The 25,391-nt window shown below is 44.9% G+C and overlaps 1 protein-coding gene across 3 annotated transcripts in view; it reads right to left on the reverse strand.

Moving 5' to 3' along the window:
* Positions 1 to 25,391, reverse strand: part of PLD1 (phospholipase D1) — an 89,382-nt gene that overhangs the window by 18,951 nt on the left and 45,040 nt on the right. For 2 of the 3 annotated variants that reach the window (XM_026105675.2, XM_026105674.2), the window contains exons 9-19: positions 21,708 to 21,860; positions 20,704 to 20,853; positions 19,329 to 19,412; positions 17,513 to 17,594; positions 14,265 to 14,375; positions 12,971 to 13,177; positions 12,062 to 12,278; positions 10,977 to 11,090; positions 8,852 to 8,980; positions 8,331 to 8,449; positions 8,073 to 8,186 (exon numbers count right to left, since the gene is read on the reverse strand). In XM_026105675.2, coding sequence (XP_025961460.2) covers positions 8,073 to 8,186; positions 8,331 to 8,449; positions 8,852 to 8,980; positions 10,977 to 11,090; positions 12,062 to 12,278; positions 12,971 to 13,177; positions 14,265 to 14,375; positions 17,513 to 17,594; positions 19,329 to 19,412; positions 20,704 to 20,853; positions 21,708 to 21,860 — 1,480 coding nt within the window. The remainder of the gene's footprint in view (positions 1 to 8,072; positions 8,187 to 8,330; positions 8,450 to 8,851; positions 8,981 to 10,976; positions 11,091 to 12,061; positions 12,279 to 12,970; positions 13,178 to 14,264; positions 14,376 to 17,512; positions 17,595 to 19,328; positions 19,413 to 20,703; positions 20,854 to 21,707; positions 21,861 to 25,391) is intronic. The other variant, XM_026105677.2, reaches the window with a different exon arrangement.

The following is a 25,391-nucleotide window of genomic DNA, read 5'->3' on the forward strand; positions in this document are numbered from 1 at the left end:
ATCCAGATGCTAAAAATCTGTGAAATGTGTGTATCGGCAGATGCAAAACCCCTGTTTTCTTCGGGCTCAAGCATATTTTTCCCTGGAAAACCCTCCAACAGGTTTATTTTCTTTTTCAATACCCAGTTCTGGCTTGCTCCTTGTTGCTCTGTACCTGTCCCTCTGTCACTGCCCACTCCCCTTCACCCTCAGCGTTGCTCAGGCTCTACCAGCCAAACTGTCACCTTCACCCACATCACACCCACGACTAACGCAGACTGTTGACACTGAGACAGCTGATGACCTTCTAGAGCTAATTAGTGAACTTAACAGCAAGACAATAGAACAAATAAGGATTTGGCCCTTTAGTTCAGATGCTGTGTGCTGTAACCAAACCAGTCTTCTGATCTACAGAGCATCTCTGGCCTGGTCCTTGGAACTAGCACTAAAGGGATATTACTATAAGCACTAAAGGGATATTACTATAAAGCAACACATGACTCCTGAATTATTTCCTTCGTCTGGACAGAAGCAGCCCCCTCCCGCAGGTCACAAAATCAGACCCTGCAAAGCCTCCTGTTAGGCTGTGGCTGCTTTCTTGGCCAACGTGAAGGACTCCGCAGGTCTCCAGCAGAAGCATGGGCTGCAGCTGCCTGAGCTGAGGGTGGTCTGTACAGCCTCATGTCCTCTGCGGACCAGAAGCAGCCACCGAAGCACTGCTGCTTGCTGACCATCACTTGCCTAAACCTCCGCCAAAAGCTTGCATAAAGCCACTGCCAGGTGGGATCCCAGCAATTCCCAACAGCAGCATCCTGCCCAAAGGTCTGTGCACTGCTCATGCCCACGTGGTCTTAATCAACCATTTGGCTGGCAAAGCTTAGCACTCGCTTGGTGCTTTACATTTTGGAAGAGCTGTACGTTGTCCCACGCGCACAGAGATGAGCACCACCGAAACCCCGCTGAAAGCCAGAGCAGACAAAGTGACATTTCACAGTTTGCAAACCACCGTATTAATAAGGACGGGGAAACAGCTTTTCCGGGTAGAAAGCTGGCTAATTTTCTTTCATATTTACAGCTTAGGCTACATGTGGGTTTTGCAATTTCTTCCCCCCAGCATGCTTGCCTGTGCAGACTGCTGCTCTGTGTGCTTTAGTACTCAAGCAGAGAGCCACAGTTCCCTGCAGCAAGTCCTTGACAGCTGCAGGAGCCAGTTGCTGTGTCCGGGAAACAGTTTGGCAGCGACAGGCTTCCCAGTCTGCGGCGTCTGGCCCTCTCGCAGCTCTGTATCTGGCCACTTGGCTGATCCTGCTCACCAATGGCTGCGTATGGCCGCAGGTGTGAAATCACGAATTGACAGCGAGCAAGATCAGCTCACAGAAAGAATACTTCACCTGAGCGGACATCTAATTCTGGGATTTATCCTTCACTGTAATTGCTTGCATTGTTTTTGCTTAAGGCTGGAAATAACAACATATAAGTGGTCTATAATTGCATTCGTTCAAACGTGATGGCAAAGAACGTGCCTGACGTTGTAATGTGTCTTCAGGAACATGTGGACTGACAAGGAAGGACTCAGGGGTCAGCACATGCTCCCAGGAACAGCCTGGCTGCAGTGGCTGTGGTCCCGAGCCCTCCTTACACAGGCAAGGTGGCCGCAACGCACTGGGTTCAATGGGACATTACCCAGTCAGCACCGCAGAGTGCCTGGTTCATGCTGGGTATCAGCCAACGGATGAGCAGTTTAAACCCCAAGGCTGTCTTCATCATGACACAAACTCCTGAGAATCAGGTCTGCAGGTGGTGTAAGAGCAACGCAGAAATCAATGACGTGCTGATTTACACTGGAGAGAGCACCAGCCCTGATGATATCTATTTCAGTTGCGTTTTCCTGGGTTTGGGCTGGTAGAAATAAGAGCAGGAAGTTAAAGAGGAAGCTATGTAACCTGGGGAGATTCAAAGTCCACCCTGAAGCCACATGTGCTCGGTGCAGCAGACAGCAGAGAGTTCTCAAGGGCTTTTGAAGAGCAGGGTGATGGCTCAGGTGCTGCCTCATATGGCCACACAGCTTCAAGATCTGAGCCCTAATGTCCACTGGGCACTGCAAGCATTCCCCTCTGGGCCGGTGCCAGCTCCGGGACTTGTCCTTCAGGTACTGGGGGCTCACAGAGCCCAGATCCCATAAACACTTTACAGGCAGGAGGAGGAACAACTGCATCAAGCAAAACTACTTAAAAAGCAAAAGCAAACCTTTGTTCACTCCAAGATGCAGAAAGTGACCTTCCTCTAATCTCACCTCACACACAACCACCACAGCTCAGTGTTGTGACCCAGACCACGGGCCAGTAACAAGGCAGCAAGATTTGAAAAACAAGGGTCTTATTTTTAAGTTCAGGAATACTCTTGAAGCGAAAATAAGCTATTCCTTCTACTGCCACCAGGAATCATACTGGAGAATGAAGGTAAAGGCACTAATGCTTAGTGCAGTTTTACTGCCTGGTCTCTTGGGAGAACCCGATGGCTACGGTGCCTGTGCCAGAAGAACAGTGCGGGGGGCTGCTGGGCCAATACCGTGTGGCAAGGGGGTAAAAGAGGTGGGTTATTCAGACAGACTCTGCTGCCTCAGCACTTCTGATGGATGTCACCACAAACAGCTCTCCACTCCCTGCCCCAGCGCTCTGCAGAGCGCAGGCCAGCGGCAGTGGGACCGCGTGGCCGTGCACGCAGGAGGTGCTCACCGATTACCCGGCTCTGCACAGGCACCAGCCTCCCACCGGGAAGCCACGGTCACACCGGCGTGGCTGCTTCTTCGTCCTGCCGTGGTGCAAGTCTATGGACACCAAGGACGCCAGCAGCACGCCGGGGACCTCCCCACCTCAACGTGGCACTGGCAGCAGCGGTTCAGGGGGCTGCACCAGCAAATGCAGTCTGGAATTGCACTCGAAGGCTGCAGACTGTAGTTTTGCAGCATATGAATCACTGATACTTAATAACTTCTAGCTGGTCAACTTTGTCCGCACTCCCAAAGAGTCACTGCTGCTCTGGAGATAAGCTGCTGAGCCCTGCACAGAGCAAAGTAACTTCCACACCTTCCTTTACAGCAGCAATAGCTGAAACTCTGCTTGGCACGAGAATAAATCAATACCTTTTTTCTTAATTGTGAGCTCGATAGTACAGAAGCCTGTCACTTTGAAAAACAGCCTAACTGCTCTGAGATAAGCCTGTTCCAAGCTGAAGTCGTCATCGGACACGAGAGCTGCTGGGGCACAGCAATTACAACGGGACAATTCCTTTCCAGGCCCCTGGCTACATGACTCAGCCCTTGCACCCGTCCTTTTTCCAGGTGCTTTTTATCCTCTCAATGAAACTATCACTCCAGCTCTGTCAGCACATGAGACTGCCTGCCATTAAAGGAGTATCTTCGCTCTCCCCTGGACCCCAGAGCAAAGCGTCAAGACAGGCCATAAAAGGCTGGCTCAGCATCACCCAAGCAGCTCATGCCAGGGAGCAGCCTCGAATCCCGCTCCTCCAAATCCTAGACTGCGTCCCAGTCATTGCGGCTTCTTCTATCCCAACCAGGTTTATATGCACATCTGGGTACACTTTCCCTTACTAGGCGCGATCACAGATGCCCAGCTGCACTCTGGTGATACAGGACTACAAGAAAATTCAGTTGTGCTTCAGCCTCTCGTGCAAGACCAAGAACTGGATGTGTAGCGTGAAGAAGTGGTTTCAGAAAACGCTGGCTTTGGCAGCAAAATCCGCGTAAGGTGTTCCCGCTCGGACCTCCTCAAAATAAAGGACAGTTATTTTTAATCTGGATCATTTCAGCAACCAACACCAATCACAGTGCTACTCCACAGCCATACTGACACAACGAGGACATGGCAGATTGGCATCTTGGGGTAGGGCAAGACCTCTGCAGCCACCTAAGCCAACATCTTGAAGCTGCTGGATGCAGCCCCTAGAAAATGAAGCTGAAGCTGCAACATTTAAAGACAAATACACGCTTCGAAGATTCTTGCATTGAACTTTTCTCATCACTGATATTTTGTCTGTCACTCCTGGAAATCTCTCCTTTCCTATCAGAGTACTCTAAGTGAACTGGTTTAAACCCAAACTATTTTCATGTCAGGGAGAAAAGGTCACAAGGTACTTTGGCACAGCCCCTGCAAATAAGAGTGTTGTCTTGATTCTTCTTTTTCTTCTCCAGCTGAAGTCTCACAATAGCATTGCTAACCGCTACGCTGGGCCTGTCTTCTCTTCAACTTCTTTAACCGATACAACAGTAATAAAATTTGTTTGCTGTGGGCTAGTGCATAAATTCTGAACAATGCAGGCTCTCACACAGACTTCAAAGAGGTAAGGGCTTTAGCCATTGACAGAGCATTAAATTTTCATTGCATTTACATCATGAACTAGATAGTGTCTCCCCACGTCACATTCTTTACTATGCGTTCTTTAGATGATAACTGCAAACTGTGGAATGGAAAGAGTTGGAAAAAACTTGGCACTGCCTTTGGCTCTTGCAAAATCAACGTGCAACTGGATTGCTATGGTCAGCAAAGCCCAAAGCTCAAATGAAAGAGGATGAGAGGATGCCTGACTAACTCTTCAAGCTGACTAGCTCTTTTCTTCCTTTCTAGCTTGTACCTCCACATGCACACTATATTCGTTCTTCCTACCCGTGTAGGGTCCCATTTCAGTGCCGCTCCTTCTTTCCCGTCTCCTTTCAAAGCCTCCTTAACACACACTTTTTCTAGTGTTCTCCTCTGACAAAGGAGAGCAAAGCCAGACAGCACAGTAAGGCCAAAACCTGTTGATGACAGGTCAGTTGCTTGAGCTTGCAGTAATATTGCAACCCCCCACAGATCCTTTGTGTTTTCTCTTCCTCTGATCTGCCACAACTGAAGGCAGATTGGCAAACACGTTCAGAAACAAGAAAATCAGCAGCCAGATTTTCTAGAACCACCCCATAGTCAGGAACATTCACCGTGTCCGGATGCTGGATTTCACCTTGGGGCAGTAACTTCTGGTCCGAGAGTCACCTATAAAGCCCCTAAACAGCACCACAACAAGGATACCACTGCTGTATTTGGCTGGTGTCCGAATAAAAGATTCGGTATCAATAAGAAGAAAAATATTCCTATAGTTGTTCTCGACAAGAAAGCCGGTGAAAGGTTCTCGGATACCTGCTTATTTCCGTGCTGGACTGCACCACTGAAAGGAGATGCGGGAACCTGCAGCCCTCTGCTCCTGAGCTAGTCTATCGAACAGGAAGAAGGTTGATATCGCTGTTTGTGCACCTTGCCCTGGGGAGCTAATAAGAAAGGGAAATGCAATTCTCATGGCAAACCCAGCTGCTTCACTAATGATCAGGAATACTCTAGAAAACAGTAAACTCTGATAAGGAAGCAGGAAAAAAAAAAAAAAAAAAGTAGAAGTAGTTTATTTCTGGAAAGCCAGCAGGAGTATTCGTGCTCCACCACTTGGGATAACCCTACAAGGAAGGGGGAACACACACAGCTCACGCAACGCTCGAGGCCAGACTCCAGCACTACTCTAGGAGAGCTGAGTGACGTCCCGCCTAAAAATGAAGCCATCGGTGGTCTTGCCCCCGGAAAAGTGTCCTTAAAGGAGCCCCTGAGGTCTTGCTCTGTGCGCAGCCTGGCCGACTGGGCCGGCATGCAACCTGGGAGCCGCAGCAGAAAGGAGCCTAGGGCAGCGAGGTTCAGGTTCGGACTGCACGCGTCCTCCCCTCTCCCTGTCTTGGCCCTGTTTGCAGGAGTCAAATCTGAAGTCTTCATCAGGAGGAAAGACTGAGACAGTCATTAACCTGCAGCGGGGACTTCAGGGATGTTCAGAGCGTTTTTGGTGGCTCAGGAAAGCTGCGCTACTCTCCCCGCTCGAGCTCCCCCTCCTCAGGTTCCCACGCAGTTTCCTAGTAACCAGGCTTCCTACTGTGCGCTGCTGTGCCGGCAAATGAATGAAAACCAGGACAACGAGAACATTACAGAGGAGGCAGCCAAAATTACAGTATGTGCTTGCAAAACGGTGCCTCAGAACTTGAGGAGATATCTTAAGGGAAAAAGGAGACTCAACACACGTCAACGCCCCACAACAGATATCCCACTCTAGGTCCAACAAATGGTGCTTTAGAGTAGGAAGCGACGCAGCCGCACAAAACTAAGCCTCCCCCAGAGGCAGGGTGAAGGGATCTGAAGGTAGCACAGGGCAGACGCAGCTTTTGGGACCCCAGCTCTTAGCCAAGGACTCATGGCATGAACACGCCAGCCTTGGCAGCATTAGCTCGGGCATTTCTAGCGGAGCAGCACACCGTGCTGTGCACAGCACCTCTCGCCCACTTCTGCCACGTTCAGTAGCGTGAGATACCGCTCTCCCCCGTGGCTGCATTCAAAGGGGTGGCGAAGGCCAGCACATTGCAGGGCAACAACATTTTTCCAAGCCTAATGTCATTTGTTTTCATTTATCTAGCCATATGCTACATAGGGCTGGGCTGCCCTGACGGGTCTCCGAGGGCTGCAATTAGGCATAAATTAGAAATGAGCAAGGTAGCTTCAAATGAATAATTCACAAGACAAACCTGCACTCCTTTTCCGTTTATGGCATCACTGAGAACAGACTATAATTTCCTGGAATGTATCAGTTATTTGCAGTTCTCCAACAATGTCATCATGAGGCTAGTTTTTAAACAGCTCACCATCAGTCAGCATTAACGTATATGGTTTCTACCAGTCACCATTTCAGCTCTGCTAGGGTGGAACATATTTGTGTTCATCCTCCTTCCCGAGTCAGCAGCTCTGTGGTATGGGCGCCTACGAAAAGTTTGATCTAGGACTGTGTTCAGCTTAATTTCTCCTTTGGTAACTTTCTAATTCTGTAACAAGGAGAACTTAACCTCTTTCTTTGGTACACCAAAACCTATGATTTAAAATGTTAGTCCTGCAGTTAGAGTGAACTTAGGTGACACAAGCCCCCTCGCTTCCATAAAAGCAAATTTCCCAAATAAACTGGTGTCACAGACAGCCTGGGAGGTACTTACAGCTGAAGAGAAGCATGATGGTGCCTGAGGTCAGACTGTATTTCTCAACAGGCTGCAAGCATTGTTTTGGGGGCTGATGTAAAACGCACACGATCCTTTTACACAATATAAAGATGATACAAGATCCCCATGCTGGCCATCACTCACACCCCGTGGCGAGGAGCAGACAGTGCCCTGACAGCCCACAAACCCTGAGCAAACGCATCTTGCTGCACTAAGCTTCCCCAAGCGTTGCTGTCATCTGGGTGGACCACTCATTACGAACACGCATTTTCCTTGCTTTGATCTAATCACTGTTGCTTCATACATCTGTCTTCCACAGACATGCGCAATTGTCTTGCTGTTTAGACATAACTGTTTTAACTTTGTGTTCTTCAACAAGTCCATGTATATGCCCGTTAACACGAATATTCAGTACATGCACACAATATAGCTAATAGGGTTTTAAATATAGATAGCACTGCAATTCTGACTGAGAATGATTATCACAAACGAGACTGTGGGCTGACTCTGAAGAACAGCAAAGGACCCACACGACTGAGTGGCTGCCGAATAAAATGCAAATAAGTTCAAAACAGAAACCAACAGCCCCAACACTCCACTTAAGGCACCGGGCTCTGAGCTGACTGCTACCAGCCACCAGCAAGACTTTGGGGCCTGGCAGATCATTCTCAGATCTTGCATAAATACTCAGTGGCCAACACCAACCCAACCTTCCCAAAGCAGAAAAACAAGCATTAGGCATTAGTAGAAGAGGAGCAGAAAACAGAACAGAAAACTACACAGCTACGGCGCTCCCACAACTTCAATACCACACACAGTTTGGTCCTCTTATCTCCAAAGATGGAGGGGTACATTACGACATCTCTACTGAAACAGTTGCATTATTTTATTTTAATTGATGATCTGACCACCTATGTTACAAGCCTAAATAAATAAAGAGTTCCTCATTTTATATTTTTATACTTCTGCTGGAGAGATGCAAAAAGAGCTCACTTCAGGAGTGTGTGAACAGAAGACCATCAATACCCACCTGGACCGTGGCATGAACAGTCTCAGGCACCTGGTACTTCAACTCATTAGCAGTTTCCTGAGATTTCGGCAACAGGAATGGGTAGGACAGGGATCGGTATTTGGGCTTCATGATCTACCCCGGCAAAAAGAAAGAAAGAAAGAAAAAACACACAAGACTGAAACATAGCCGAATGAGAAAACTAAATGCTGGAGGCAGTGCCGTGGGCACCGGGGAAGGAGGGCACCCATGGTCACGTCCCACCTCCTTCGCCCCTACCTTGGTGAAGTTCCAGCGCTGAATGAAGTGCCGTGCAACGTCGCGCGCAGCTCTGCCATGCACCACAGAGGAGATGTCATGCCACGGCATCCTGGGTGTGGTGTGTCGGTCAATGAAATCTAAGGGGACAGGGCTTCAGATAAAGAACAGGTATTCATGGGGAATACAGTGAGGTCCCTTTCATTAAACTGAAGCTTTCTAGGGCATGACATCGATGGCTGTGCAGATTACTTCAGGCTTGCTGTGTAATGAACCACCCTCTCCCCCCTACCCCAGTCAAATCCATAGACCGTAGCAGAATAATTGGCTCTAGAATCTTTTAAAGAGATTTTTGCTGCTGCTTTCTGGCAGCCATTTGCAAAAGGTCTCATCACCTCTGGTTCAGAAGATTAAAAAAAAAAAAAAAAAAAAAAAAAAAATCAAAGGAGCCTCTTAAGGCAGGAAGAGCTACGGATTCAGACTGAAAAAATGTGAAACAGGGTTTGGGAGAAAGTAATGAACTCCAGCGCAAAGGCACTTACCAGCAAAAGGTTTGTCGAGCTGAACCCAGTCTTTAAAGACAAAGTTGCAGTAGTCTTTTCCATGCCAGAATCTCGTTTCCCCGAGCAGCTCGCCAACACCTGTCTTCAGGCTGCGGATTGACCCTTTATCTGTCACAGGTAAATGAGATGACACAAACACATGCTCCCAAATTATACAACATTGGTGAGGAACTTGCTTCAGCAAAAAAGCACTGGCATGACTTGGCAGTCTCAATAAGCTGAAGTTGTTTTCTACCTCGTCTTCCTGCTGCTTTCAAGGACTTAATAAAATATTTTTCTTCCCTATTTTAGTATTTCTGGTATACAATCAGGACAGATTATATACACATGAATCTGCTACGGAAACAAAAAGCAGATGCTGAATCCTCTCTGCATTGGACTAAATGATCACCCCGCAATTATTTGTCTTTCCACAATCCTGTGACACCTAAGTAGTGGGCACCAGGTGGGAATCTACTCCCAGCTACCACTGACCTTAGTGGAAGTATGTACAGGAATATTACATACCTACTTAATATATTTTACAGTACAAATGTACTAATTTCAACTTCTCTGGTAGAGGGTTTATGATGTTGACTCTATAACAGGGTGTATCTCCTATAATATAAGCTAGTCTTTATTAACTGAAATGAAATAATTAAAAAGCTCCGATTCCCTCATTAGGTGTTGTATTTTGGGTTTTTCTTTCCCTCCCCTCGAAACAATGTCATCTTTTGAGTTTTACAGTTAAACAAACAGATCCTGAATTCCAAATTTATGGTGCTAGAAATAGTCCAAAATATTGTCTGCAGGGATATTCCTCTTCTAAGAGGACCTGTCTTCAAGAGCACATACACTGGGTGCACGGTGAACTCTTTCCTCCCTCCTAAAAAGCAGAAAACATCAGCCTAGACCAAAAATGTTTAACTAGTGTTATTCCCTGTCCCTGAGAGTGGCCTTCATCTAATGTTTCAAATACTAATCACATAATAATATGCCAATAGCAGAAGTCCTCTCCTAACCCAGCCACAACACTGGGTAACCATGAAAATCTCTTAGCATGAAAAAAATATGTTTTAGTAGTCAACAAAATACACACCAGCAACAGTGCAGTAATAATGGTTTACACGAAGCCAGCTCTGCCAGCGCTGTTATAACACCCCCATGAGCCAAGCCAAGCCAAAAATGCCATGCAGCAGGTATGCACCACAGCTGCCTTAGAAAAGCATGAGTTTCTAGTGAGAGTCCAGGTGGAGCTGGGGAATCACTGACTCTGCATGCATGAACGTGAGTGTATGGGACATACTACTGAGTCAAAACACACTTCATGTATCGAGCACCTATGATTGTACACTGACTCATGAATGAGCATGAAGTGACCACTGTGGGGACAGTGCTTCATTTCTGTGGGGCGCAAACACATCTTTTACTTGTTATATACCAATACTTTGCAACCAATATTTTATAATTGACTATGAACATCTTAGAGGAAGATGTTAAAAAGAGAAAGATGTAGAAGAACTACTTCTTACTCTACCTAAAATTAAACGTATCTATATGATCTACGTATATGTAGACAGGCATTTTCAACAGCACCTTTTATCATCAGTCCAGAGATCAGAACAGCTCAGTGTTCAACTCCTTTTTCAATCAAACATGCTTTCATTAACTGTAATAAGGGCCAAAATGGAGGCCCAAGTCTTCAGCCAAATGTGGGTCTGGCAGTTGTCACTTTGCTGTTTCTTCTGTCTGTCTTCTGCATTAGGTATTTTAAAGTAAGCCTGATGCATAATGTTCCCAATTCCAGTGATAAGCCCCTTCCTTTGCAGGAAAAGTGCTGCTGGAATAATCATGTACCCAAATCCGAATTAATTTCTCAACTGTACCTACTGTCATTATTGCAAATTTGTATTTTTCTTTAAACTTATGCTGAAGGTTTTGAAGCTTCTTGAGAAGATGTTTCTGTAAGAATGTCTTCAGATGGAGTGATAAGGTTGCTGAGAGTGCAACACAAACAGAAGAAGGTTGATCCTGGAACCCAACCTAACTCTCACCAAAGCTAGAGTGCAAAAACACTGACAGCTACAGCCTAAAGGGGTCTGCGCTTCTGCCTTCCTCCACTTACCCTCCTGAGGCTCAGCGAGCCTCTGTTTGGATTCAGTGTGGTGATGAAACATTTTCAGATGGGGTTTTAAACTCTGGATTATATTCGGTTGACTTCTATTAGGGTTACAATAACCTGCAGAAAGTCAAGATGCTCCATTTACAGCACAAACACACATCTACTTCTACTACACTGCTTACTGGTCCTGTTTGAAAACAACTTGCATGACAGTAGTTCAAATGAGACGTCAATTTGCTGACCACCAGATTCAGCCATTTGTTTTTTAATCAAACAGATAAAGCGACAGCTCTGCTTCTTCGGTGTGTCCTGAACTGACTATGACCAATGCAAACTGGGCAAACTGTGCTCCTGCAAGGCTTCCTTCTGCCAGAGGAATAAAAAAATCATTGTGGAGCCTGTCTGGGTGGGGAATAACGGGAACTTGAAGTTCCCATCTCAAGCAATTTACAGCCTCAGGAATGGAGGACTTCAGAAATAGATTTCAAAATAAAAAGTCCATGCTGGAATGAACATCAAGCTGACCCTTGTAATTTTAGCTTTCAAGTTGGTTTTAATGTGTGGAATTAAAAGCTGCATTCAAATAATCAACTGTTGAATAGTCCTTCCACCTAGGAAGTGGGTAAATCAGGAATATTTCCATTTAAGTGGAGTGAATTAAACCTAGATAATGCTAATGTACAAAAGAGGGTAATCATATTCAGAAATTATTTCACTTGTTATACTAAATACAAGTTGAAAAATGAAAGATTCAATTCTCCATTGCAGGAACAAAAAGTTTCCAACAATACAAATATTAGATATCACGTACACTACATCGCATCATCTGATAGCTCATGACAATTGCTAATTAACTAAATCCAAATCCACTTAAAACTTTTCTTGTATGTTTGGCAGTGACACAAATTTACATATTGACTAAACATAGTTATTATTCTGATAGTTAAGGAATTCATCAACTTACTTTCTTTACAAAGAACACATTACCCTAGACATTATGTGAATGTGCACGTACACCCACCCATCCACCTCCACACACACTTTATATATGTCATTTAGGTAAAGCTAAGTTAAAAAACATTACTTACTTGACTCACTGTCTATGCTGCTGATGCTATCAGCATGGTGCATGCCATGTTTCTGGAGATGCTTGTAAATACTGAACCTTGAAAACTTTTTGGGTTTTCCTATCCCTTTCATTTTTGAAGCATCTGAGGCATCTTCAGCATTTCTCTGGAGCAGATGGTTGTCTGGGGACATAGCTTGAGACTCCAGGGCGATATGTTCAGATGACTCAGCTGCAGACTTAAAAACACAGAACATTGCTGATGATGATGTATGGTCAAGCTCCCCTTTAACTACAGGTGATCATTCATATAGCGCCCAGAAACACCAGGAACCAAAGTTTGCTCCATGAGAAAGACACAACTCCCACCAGTTTTAGTGGGAATTATGAATGCTTTTGAGAGAGAGAACGATGCACTTAACAGAAAGTCCTATTAATATTAACAATATGTTCTTCAATAAATTATCCATAAATTTACTCTGGATTATTAATTCTCCTGAAATTCCCGTATATTCAGACTGCTTTAAATTGCCTACAAACCCAGGTTATCAACCAACCCAACAGCTCAGCAAACAAGGCACCTGCTTAGGGCCTGAGCATCCAGAAGTTTGGAGCACTCCACAAGTGCCTACTATGCACTTAGAGCTAAAAATTTTATTAAGAACACAACCTCTAAATCATGACGGCTACTCCAAGCTCTGGAGGAAACCTAGCTGCTTATCCCTTTAGCAGAGGCTGACCTTTTTAGGATCTAGCCCTAAAGGGTCATTCAGTACACAGATACCTCCCTCTTCCCATTACTACTTCTCTTTAAACCTCCTAAACTCAACGCTACGCTTAGAAGCTGATACGGTTTGTTCCTCCCCCCCACGTCTTCCTTCGCGGAGCACACATTTGAACGTGGGCAGCCAGCTGGAATAAACTCACTTACTGCCAGATTGATTGTCGACGCTGACTTTGTTGCCGCCATGCGTTTAACACTGCCAACATCAGTCAGGCGATGTTCATCATCGTCCCACCTGCCGTAGGCCAAGTCGATGCCGCCAACAAATGCCACGGACTGGTCGATGATAACAAGCTTCTCGTGGTGGGCCCAGAGGTACACGGATGAGGACACGTGGTCTGGGTGTCTCATCACCTGGGGAGAGAACCACTGCCTGGCTCGGCTGTTGTGCAAACCTCTTTGATCAATTTAAACCTCCAGCCAGAAAGCTGCTGAGCTTTTGTGGGGCTGCTCAGGATAACAGGGATAACACAGGAGTTTTTATAAGATGCATCCGCACAAGTGGTCAGATTGCTATAGTTACTGAAACAACATGACTCCCCTCTAGTTCAGACACAGCAGGTGCTTCCCAGTGATGGGGATATTCCTGGACAGCAACAGTTACCAATATAACCTAGGCCAATAACAGCAGCATCGTAATGGCATTCATTAAAGGATCACAGTCAAGGAATCTTGACTACAGACGGACAGTCTACAGTTTTGTTCTTTATTGTTAGAGGAGAACCATTAGACCAGCTTGCTGTAGAAGAAGCTAGAGTTTCACCTGGCTGTTCCCCAAGTCGGTTACACAGCTTCCACAAACACCTTGCAGTTGTGCTGTGAAGATGACAGTGAATTAATGCTTCCCTTCACAGTGACAACTGATCAAGTGACAATAAACCTATTATTCCTTTTAGCCGTTTGTTAATCACCTTAATGCATAATATACTTATATGTTATATCTCATTAAGATTTGTATGTCTCTAATTTCAAGAGATGGTATGCTAATCTACTAGTTTATGCCCCACAATTCATTTTCTGCTCTGTGGCAGAGCAGCTGTGTAGCAGCACAGACAGCACATGGGAATGTAAACATCCAGTGTTGACTCTCTTCATTTATGCATGAACAGAAATGCTGATATGAGGCAACATTCTCAAACTGTAATTTTCCATTTGATGTAACTCCATTAACTCATCACATGAAATATGTTTCTTGTCAATCAGATGAATAGGTGGTTTGGCAAGTCTAAACTAAACAAATTTATGTTCAGTTTATAACCTAAAGAAATGAAGTGGCCGTGCTCAAATGCTGGTAAGCACTGTATGGGTATATCTTCAAAGACTATTCCCACTGTAATAGTGACAACAGCTGACTTCCTATTTAGACCATGAAATTCCTTACTAGATATCAAGAGCAAATGAATGTAAGTGTCATTCATATGACTGCACAATGCACAGTTACCTTAATGTTTGGATGGAGATGCATGAGTGTCCGCTTGCTATATCCACTGTTGATTCCTAGGGCAAGCTCCACCTCTTTATACAGCATAACGAAAATTCTCACTCCTTGTTGCTGTCAGAAATTAAAAGAAATACAAGGTATGCAGGTATTTCAATGGACATAATCCATTCAAAAAGTAATGAAAAGCTAAGGGGCAGTATGCATGTTCTTCTTGTAGACAAAAATACAGACTGAGATTACTGAGGCTCATCCTTGATTATATTCTGCCAGATCCAGCAACCTGATCCTACAGCAATACAAGAGCCCTCACCTCTTATGAAAGCTCACTAGCCTCCAGAAAAGGGTTCAGTACCTGGCTTCTTGGGTAAAGAGCTGAGGTAAGCAGAAAGCTAACAAAAGGTCATTCTTAGAGTTCCCATTTTTAAATAGCCTTTGAGGTAAAATTATGCAAATATGTTTCACTCCACATAACAATCATGTTCCACATATCCACTGAAGTTTATTCTTCTACCGGTTTCTGCTCTCCCAAGTTTTGCCTACAGTTAAAAGCATCTGCAGGACAATGTCACCAGTGAAGTCATACTGTCATCCTTCTCCCAAAGGAGATGCAACTGAGTCGGTGCCAGCAAACAAGCTTTTTGCTGTAAGAAGTTATTTTAGCTGAAGCAAGTTCCTGGAACAGATTGAGCAACGCTCACATGATGGTGCTTTCTGTTACTGTAATGATATCCACACGAGGGTTTCTAAGGATACAGTTATGTTAAAGCACTGCCAAAACTGCCAAGTACGTCTCTGCTGAGGTTGGACACATTGGGACACCTTCTGCTGCATAGATCAGCATAGCTTCACATCTTGCTTTGGAGTATGGCAGCTTAAACTAAGGACCTAACCTTTCCACAGCATTGTAAATCCATGTTCCCATAAAGCTGCTACTGAGAGCTTAGACTCCAAATTATGGATGATAGTCTGCTCTCCAGTGTACTAATCGGAGAGGGCCAAGGAAGCACCATACATACACAGAGGACAGCCGTACTCCTACACAGGTACCAGAATGGCCCTGCTGAATCAAAGTAACACCCTAAACGAGAGAGCAGGCAAGTATTTCCATGAACTAACCTTGAAACATTACTCACTCTCACAAAATATTTATAGCTACAGGAAAGTTTATGTCAACACAACAAACAAAGCCAAATTCTTCCAGTGAGCATGCCCTATGGATATGACTCATTTGCCAGAAAAGACGACTACTTTCAAGTCAACAAAATCAGACACACGCAAAAAAAATATCTTTTTCTAGGCACGTGGAGGCGTTGAGGACTGTCAAGATGACCGATCTGGAAGGGTGGGAGTCAACGTTCATCTCAGTGCTGCTGCCCAGACTCCTGCCCTTTTGCCACATCAATATTCAACAGCCTCCACCTGGCCACGCTTCCCTTACTGAGTCACTGCCCATGTGGGGCAAACTACCAGTCCTAACACTGGTCTTTTCACTGGTTGGATTAACAACTGAAATATAGTCCAGAGTCATAAAAACCCCAAACTCAACGTCTTTTCTGTCTGGCTCATTCAGGTCCTTGAGACATGTTCTCTTTAGTCTGGATCCAGACTGGTTATTTGAAAGCAGAGAATAAGCAACAACAAAATAAACTGCTTTCTGAGAAGATGGAAACGTAAAATCAACAAACAAACAACAAAAAAAACACTCAGCAGGGTCACTAGTGCTGTTCCTTGAAACACAGAACTAATAGGTGTTGTGGCCTGCCCGTATCTTAGATCACTGCACAAAAAAGGAGAGTGCACAACAGCACAGAGCTTCACAAGGGAATTTTTACAGGGAGCACTAGGAAAGGCACCATGTCAACAGCAGATCTGAACTTGCCAGTTAGGGAAGAATAGCAGAGAAGGAGGAACTAAAATAGAAGGAAAAAAGCCTTATCAAAAATCCCAGTTTATATAAGCATTTGCTTACTGTACACAGGCATTTATTAACTCAGATAACATGGGAATGCAAATAAGAGTCCAAGTCTGAGTTACGTTTATCACTGCATTGTTTACAAGTTCCACACCAGATTCCAGCTCAGAGGAACATGATGCCATTTGTGTTTATTCACTGAATTTCTGCCTTTTCAAAAAGCCATTCATCCTAATCAAGCCACATGCTCTGCTAGAAGCCCTTTCCCCCATGTCTCTTCTCCACAGCCACACACCAGAATCCTTGTGACCAGAGTCACTGTCTGAGATGGGACAGGCAAGGAGGACAGGGCTGGTCTTCCTCCTCTTAGCAGCCAGGCAACAGCTGTAAGAATATAAACAGGGGTGGGTGGGAACAAAGAAACCCGGGAGAGACACAGGAAATAAGAGCCATCTACCAAAAAAATAAAGCCTCTTTGAATCACGTAAGTCATGCCTGGAAATGAAAGAGCATTTTGGGCTTTTAAAATTAAAATCAATGACAGCAGCTGTGAAAGATATATGGTAAGAGCAGCATCGGGCAGGCCAGTCTGGGCAGGATGAATGCAGGAGGAGCTCTGCAAGAAATAGCAAGACTGGGAGATGCTAGGATGAAGTTTGACAAAAACAAGCACTTCTTAACTACAGTAAGGAATGATGGTTAAGATTTTCAGCACTTCAGTGTGTAGTTGTAGCAAAGACCTGAACAATATATCATTATTAAGTACGGAAGTTGAGAAGACTCTAGTAAGTTAGCATTAACTTCTGGGTGACTTCTTGCTAATGACACCTTGATTTTCATGGAAGACAGATGGTATCTTTCATAGCTTCAGCTTTGAAAGCAGAAGCACAGATATATGGTAATGACACACAGTACCTGCAAAACACAAAAACGTACAAACCACGTACCAAGAACAATCATGAGTACTTAGTCCCTTAAGTACCTCTAAGTTCCATATGCCACAAGGAAAGAGCCAGGCAGCAACAGCTCTTGGACCACACCAGGCACTGAAGCAGTCACAACGCAAGGCTGAAACAACCCGAGCCCAAGGAATGGAAAAAGCAATCAGAGGATCTAGCACTCTGCCTCTGAACTCTTCCAAATCCAAACAGGGGGAAGCAAATCAAAACACACAGCTTCCAAGGTCAGCGGAAATGAGGCTTGCTCTGTGATAGCTCTAACTCTCATTCCTACGGAAATAAACAGTGCAAACGCCCCGGTCCATGTATGACCCTGTAACTGGGTGGATGCACAGGGGTTTAGTGCAGAGCAAAGGTTGAAGCTGGAGCTTACTTACTGCTTTTCGCTTGAGAATGCAGTCCAGTCTCCAGTGATTTCCTTCTACAACAGGTCGTTTCATGAAGATTTCTGGGCTCAGCCTAAGAAAATAAAGGGGTGGAAAAACACAGCATATGTAGTCTGCAAACAAAGCATCAGCCTAAATAATCCACGCAGCAAGCAGAGAAAAGCAGTTTATGTAAGTGGATGTGAAGTCTCATGTCTCAGAATGATACAATCTACTCCAGTGTCATGCTCTTTGTTCTTAGTAATAGAGCATTACAGACAACAGGTGATGTGTCCAGCACATTCATTTCAGTATTCGGCAACCTTTGAGACCAAATTTAACAGTTGCGTAGAAATGGGGAAACTTGGACTCTCTACTTGAGAGATGCAAAAAAAGAAAATTCCAAGATAGATTTGAAACAAATATGTAGATTTAAAAAAAATAACTGGGATTTCAGTTCTCCTGATACTTAAGCTAAATGAATAACACAGATTTGTGCTGAATTTTCCTTCCTGCCTAAAGACAAAGCAAGATGCTCTCACAACAGGACATTCTACTGATTCACAGTTTTGAGGACTAGAAGGAATAATCAGGTAATCTTGTCTAACTCCTGCAGAGCAAGGTCACAGAATTTCATCCCTTTACTTTTGTACAGGGCACAGGAACTTGTGCTTGATTAAAGCATATTGCTACATCCTAAAAATATGCCTCTGACAGCAGCATTTTTATCTTAAGCTCCAAGTTTCAGATAAGTTTTACAATCCCAAGGTATGCTAAGAGCTGACTGTTGTCTGAATAAAATGCTGAGGTAAGTAAGAGGCAACGTGTCTGAAATGAGATGCTCTTGCGTTACTACCTGATGTTGCACATAGGGCTCCAGGAGAACTGGGTTTATTTGTGGTCATTTTAAGAAACACATTTCCCTCAGTGAGGGCTAACAGCTCATTTAGTTTTCTCAATTCCCACCTAAGACCATGAATTAATCTTCCCAACACTTCCAGGAAGTAGAAGAGTCGTAAGAGGTTCATTTTACAGGTGGAGAAAGAAGTGCAGAGACTTGCTCAAGGTTAAAGAGGAAGTCCAAGACCTAGCTCTAGAGTCTACCCTATTGCTCTGTCTCCAAGCTGACCTCAGGTTATCTTCGCAATGGCAGCAATGACTACCATCCAGCCAAGTACCTGTATCGCGAGGATGGTAAGAGCACATTTTTTTTCCTGCCTCTAACAGGAACCACCATAGTAATGCATAAACATACAAAATTACTAGCTCAGAAGGGCAGAGGCAGGCCCTTAAGCAGCCACATAGCTCAGGAAGGGGATTACAAAACTCCCTCTCCATTGTCTGCCCCATTTAAGAGCAGAGGAAAACTACATCCACCCCAAGTGCTCCTCTTGGTGGCACAAGGCTTCCCAGGACAGTGCGGAGAAGCAGAAAGGATCATGTGGGAAGTGCACTGTACTCATCAGAGATATTTGAGTGTCCATGTTCCCTTGCACACTGAAAGGCATTCTTGTCCCTTGGGCTTGCAATGATTTACGCTCCTGAGGAAGCAATGCAAGCCGTAACATTTTCAATTCAGGTGGTGCCTTCATGCAATTTTCAGCCCTTTCCTTGGAAGGAGACAACCAAGCTGTTGATTTCAAGCCTGTGCTTTTGCTGCCAAGCCTCCTGAAAAGGCCTTTGAATACAACACAACGAGATGTTTGGGTGTGCTGCCAAACCATCTGGCCTCACAGCTAGTTTCCATACTGTCAGGCCTTTGAACACTGCAGCACTGTTGGGAATGTCCTGAGACAGCTGGTCAAAATCCAAATAAGTAAGTACGAACCACCAATCTGTGATGAAAATTTCTTCTTTAGCTGCTTCCATGGCATTTGCAACATCTTCAAAGTACCACTTAGCATTTACATACCTGTAAAAGCAAACACACAAGTGCATAGACTTATTTTTCCTTGCCCTTAATCAAACAAAGTTCATAGTTGCAGACCAACAGGGTTCTATGCTAACGTTGTTCACATTCTCTTCTCAAAAGCAAAAACAAACCTAATTTCATGAATCAGGACAACATACAGGGAGGATTTCATACTGCCAGTAGTATCCTAACGGTAGAGTACAATAAGGGATTACCATGTGCCACGTGGAACTCCTGACAACCACACGCAATACTCCGTGGGGCTTTGCTTAACGTGGGAGCTAGTTTGGGCTCTCAGAAAAGGATGGGGTGATAGGGTTAGCTTTGATTTATGGAAACTTTCTGAGCAGTGGAAGGCTGCAGGACAGAAGCTGCAATGACAGCGCTGGTATTGCTTACATTTAGTTCTAATTAGAATCAATTTTTTGAGGTGCTCCTGGGAATGGCGTAGTGCAATCTGGTTACACTACAGAAAGAAGAGTTACTTGCATAAAGCCAAGTTACCTTTAGACTATGCCTAAATTTGCATTTACTGATTCTCTTTCATTGCAAAGCCAGGCTGAAAGGCCTGAATCTGATGCTGCTGTTCAACCACGCGTGACATTTGCATCTGAACACATCTCTGGTGCCTGGAAGGGCAATACTATATTACAGAATGAGAGTCAGCCTTGCAAATGTTGTGTGCTGGACATATCCTGAGTTTTAAAACATGAAGGATGCGACTAGGCCATTGGTCACAGGTGAGCAAAAGCAGGAGAGACTGCAGCACAGCTCCTGTGAAGCTGAGAAAGAGGTAGCAAAAGAGGCAGACATTTTCAGTAGCCCTACATGACCACGGGTTTACAACCCAGAATCAGAAACTATGATAAAACTGAAGCCAGGAATATCTTAATGAACGCGCAGTTCTGTCCTTAATTCATAAGCGTCCTGCCAATTACATGTGTATTGAGATACAATTTTTATCCTGAAAATAATAAACATCTAATGTGTTTAAATTCATACAAAATTCAACGTTTCAAAATTCTATTAGCCATGATGCAAAGTCATCACAGATCAAAACAGTCCTCTTGCAAGTATTGCTATTCTCTTACCAGTCAAGAAAGCTACATTTTTTTCAGCTTTTCTCAGTAACATCCCTACCTATAATGAGTGAATGAAAACAGACCTATCCATCAGACTTCAGGGCTAAATCAGGAAGGCCTGTGCCTTTCCTGCTGCAGATAGCAGCAGCTTTTTCACCAAAAGCAATGCGATATGGATCACAGTCTTGCTCCAGTACTCCCCATCTTACCACTTTGCCAACGTGTTCTCCTGCACGGCTGCGTAGGACCCAAATCTGTGCTCCGTTAGAAAGTTCTTGCCGTTTCTCCGAATGAATTCGTCTATTCCCTGCCTCCACCACTGGGCATGCCTGTAGCTGTTACACTTCAAAATCAGCGACCTGTAAAACAAACGATGTATGGGGAAGAGTACTGAGGCCACATGCATTTAATTCACTTACTTCTCGCTATCCACACACATCAGTAAGTGCACCTGTATCGATCATGTTTTATTTAAGTAAAAGGTAAGGAGTAGCAAGAGACTGTGCTTTGTTGTTTTGTTTCCAAAAGAATATATCAGCACCTAGCCACTCTGAGTGACTGCCATATAATGTTGCGGACTGCCAAGTACAAAACATACCCCAGATTTAAATGAACAGAACGAGCCCAAGGGCGAGGAGAACAGGACACAGCTAATGCTGTATTTTTAAAAAATGAATTTATATGTTCTTTTACCATGAAAATATTAAGTATGTTTTTATCCCAATTAGCATATCTTTTGTGTAATGCTCCAGTTGTGACTTAGAGCAAAATGTTCCTGCTTGTAGTGTAAAAGAACAGAAGATAGAAAATTACTGTAACTAATTGCTGCAAAAGTGAACTGTGCAGCTGAACAGGCACCTGCCTCCCACTCCTGAGGAACAACTGTCTGGAAGAACTGACAGCGGCTGAGACTCCAAACATCACTTCAGGACATCTGAAAAGAACAACGGTCCAAGCCAAATCCCCGCAGGTGTAAGTGCTCCAGTGGCTGCACAGCGACTGGGGGACCCTCCCTGCCGGGACCCCCCTGCACCGGCGCACGGGGTGGACGGGTGCTGGACCCTGCCGGGAAACTCAGCTGAATCTGTTCACTTGCTCAGACAGCCGCACCTTTGTTAACACCTCCTGCACATAAGCAACTGAGGTCTTTTCAAGAAATTTTAAAAAGGGATGGAGGGGGGAAAAAAAGCGTCTAGAAGTCTGTATTTCTTACCTACAGAGATTGTCGATCTGCAACCCATATTTAGTTTCTGTTTCTTTCTGGCCTATCTTAATGTTGAATTCTTTATCCACCAGCAAGACAAAGGCAATGGCCCCAGTATCTGGCTTCATGTACAGCAGGAAAGAGTCTTTCACTACCAGCCACCTGTAAGGGGAGAGGAATGCGCAACTGTTTCATTCATGCCTTTCTTCAAAATGTAAGTGAAAAGGGTGTCCTTCCAAAGAACCGCAAATCATTCACCATCAGGGTCCGTATCAGGGAAAGGAAAGTGTTTAACTGCAATGTAAAGTGACTATGTTTGGAGTATGGTATAAAGACCAACAACTAGGCCTAACTATCACCTTGAAAGAAGTAAAGAAACAGCCTCACTGATGTAAATGATGAATTTACTGCAGCAGAAAAATAAGGTACATCTGACTACCTAAGAGAAACAGAAACACACACGTGCCTATTTTGCACATCTGAGTAGCGATAAGCCTAAATTCAATAAAAGATATCTAAAATGACTTGCACGACTACTTGCTATGAAAGCCTTTGCAAGAATAGGCTCTAGAGTCCAATGCAATAGATATGAATCATCCTGTCCATAGGCGAACTCGCCAGCCCAGCGTCTGAGTAAGGGACACGGTTAAACAAGGATTCCTTTGTCCCAAACTATTTTTTGGGTTATACACTATACCTAGAGGCAATATGGGAGTTATTTGACTTCTCTAATGTTAATTATGAAACTAGGATCACTTACTCCAGTCAGAATACATGAACAAGTTATTTTGGAAAGCTGTTATTGCCAAGCAACAGGCATCCTGGTAGAAACACAGGATGAGAGATGACCAGTAGGTTTTACATAAATACCACAGCCTTAAGGCAACTCTGGGGAAAATTCATTTTCACTGTGAATGGCCTTTCTCATTTTTTCTCCTTCTTGTGCGTAGCTGAGGTAACCTGCTCCCTCCGGCCCACACTGGTCTCAGCCCTGTCACCTCAGCCTCATTCTTGTGCGTACTCAGAAGCACACAAAGCAAGAGAAAAGACTGCAAAAACATTAATTCTTGTATCTTTTATAACTGATCCAGCTTCTCATTTATTTCCAGATCCTAGTTATTTTTCGTTCCTTTCAGGGCCCCTTCTGAGTTATGTCAGCATCGTCTCTCATCTGGTGCCAGACTGCTCACCCCTCCCTCTGACCTGCCCAGCAGTTCGGTCCCAAACGTGCCCATTTCCAAACGCTCACCCTCCTGCTTGGCCCAGGCTGCTCTCTGCGCTTGAGCAGACCTGCCCGAGCACATCCACGGAGAGCCTCTAAGCACCGCAGCAGCGAGCGCATTGCATCCGTTGCCTAAAACCAGTTAGCTACGCGTGAAAATAACCATGCGCCACAGGCCAACAGCAAGTGTGGACCCCTCCTGCAAATTTTAGCCTCTCCATTTTGGGGGTTCACATTTTTATTGATGACAAGGACAGAAGAGACAGGCAGGTGGCAAACCAGCCTTTCAATGCAAAGGACCGCTCTTCTCAGCGGAGCGAGCGCCGGACCAGCCAGCTCACGCCGAGGAGCGAGTCGCAGCCGTAACCACCCCCAGAGCCGCCGGCACGCGGCCCCGCAACACGTTCAGCGCAGCCGCGTAACTGCGGTTATAGGGAGAGTCAAATGAGCATCCGAGTCCAGTGGAAGTCAAGTGAACATACTGTAATAAGTGGAATGAATTTGGGGTGTAGAAAATCCGATGCTCGTGGCAAAGCGGTTCTGGGAGAGCAAGGGCCTCGCTGTAAGGGGCTGCTCTGCGCCGCGGGCAGGAGCTCCACGCCGGGCTCCCGCTCCATCAGGGCTCTGGGACGCACTCGGGGCCAGTCTGGCGCTCGATAATGACACCGAGAAAAAGAAAAGCCAGGGCCCACAAAGCGTTTAGCACAGACCTTTGAGTGACTTGGCACCGCAGAGCTTGGTGCATGCACTGTGCTGGCAAAGACGACCGAGCACAGAAAAATCTGGGCCAGGGCAGTTTTTGTTCCAAAGAGACAGAAGAGAGACTGATACAAGAAGAGGGGAGGGTGAGGGGGGGGAATGCAGCCTGGTAATGAAGCATCTGCAAAGCAAGAAGAGTTTGCACATTGAGATCTTACAGTGCCCTCACCACATTTTGAAAAGCGATTCCAAAACCAACAACTTTCTGACTCAGCAACTTGCACACGCACAGGCATCACATTTGCCATTTAATTACACGGATAAGTTTTCCCTGTAGAGCCAGTGCAGGTACAAGATGGGCACCCGGATTGCTGTCCCTCCTGCACAGCAGCAGAAGCAGCACATCAAGCGGGAATCGTGTCCTCAAGCAGAGCCCTTCTCAGGGGATTTTCAGACCCTGCTGAATTTTTCTCCTCTTACTCAGCAAAACTGAGAGGTTGCTTAGTTTGAGAAATATGTGAAATTATTTGTAAAAAAAATATAAAATTAAGTTTTTTCCTGAAATCCTTCAGAACTTCAAGAATCTTCTCTTGGTAACACTACTGTCATTTGTTTATTTATTGATGCATATATTCCAGTGGTGCCTGCAGGCTGTGGCTGGGGATTCAGTGCCCTCTTGTGTTACTCACTCTACACACACGGCTAGGCGAGAATCTCGCTCCAAACAATCCTATCACTCTATTCTTGTGCTCCGAAGGAGAAACAAGATCCGACACAGAGCAGAACATGCTACCGTCCTCCAGAAAGCTTGATCTCTCCGCAACACAATGAAGAGTTAACTGGGGCATTTCAAGGGAAAAAGGCAAACTTTTTTCTGTAAAGGAGGAAAAAAATTAGACTGTCCTCCCAGTCTAATCTTTATCATTCTGCGTAATCACTCCAGATAATCTCTGTAAAACTGTATTCAGAAATGGTGGAAAAGGTTTCTTTACACAAACGCAGTAAGATTTTGCAGGAAAGCAGCAATTTTTAAAATAAAGTTAAGCTAACCACAGCCCGTCATGGTTCCACTATGCTGGAATCAAAAGGTGGTTAATGACTTGGGAAGCTCTCTCAGCCACAGAAATTATTGCTAAAAGGCAGATATGTGCCATCTGGGTTTTGAAAACAAAAGATTTGCCCATTAACTAGTAGCATGGAGAAATAAAGCACGGAAATCCTTTCAAAGAGAGAAAGGGGAGCTCACCTAATACCAGAATCAGTCAGATTTTTCTAACATATGGTTATTGGGTTTGGAGTTGGAACAAAATAAAATGCAGAGATAATAAAAAGCAGTCAGTGAATGCACAGACCTTTGAAAGGTAACAAATACCAGGTCTGTTAATGCATGGAAAATTCTTACGCACTCCTGAGAGAGGAAGACTCACTGCGAAGAGCGCAGCACACAGATACATCTACATGTAACACAGAAGTTAAGCAGAGCTGAGACACAGGCTAAGGTTTTGCATTTGTGGCCGTGCTTGTTCCTCCAGGCCAGGCGAGCCCTATCTGCGTGTCCTGCCCCAACTGTGCCGAGCTGCACAGCTCCTCGCGCTGCAGAGCAACGCGTGTGACCTGGGAACCAGCCCCGCTGCTGACATCCTTTAAACAACATTTTGTTATTTTTGCAGGAGGCAGGACTGAGTGGCTGGGGAAAGGGAGAGTGCAACTCCTATTATCAGCTTTGCTACCAGAAGTAGTATTTGTGGAAAAGAGCAAGGAACTTTCCAGTG

The sequence above is a fragment of the Dromaius novaehollandiae genome, chromosome 9, assembly GCF_036370855.1.
Source record: "Dromaius novaehollandiae isolate bDroNov1 chromosome 9, bDroNov1.hap1, whole genome shotgun sequence".
Taxonomy (NCBI): Eukaryota; Metazoa; Chordata; class Aves; order Casuariiformes; family Dromaiidae; genus Dromaius; species Dromaius novaehollandiae.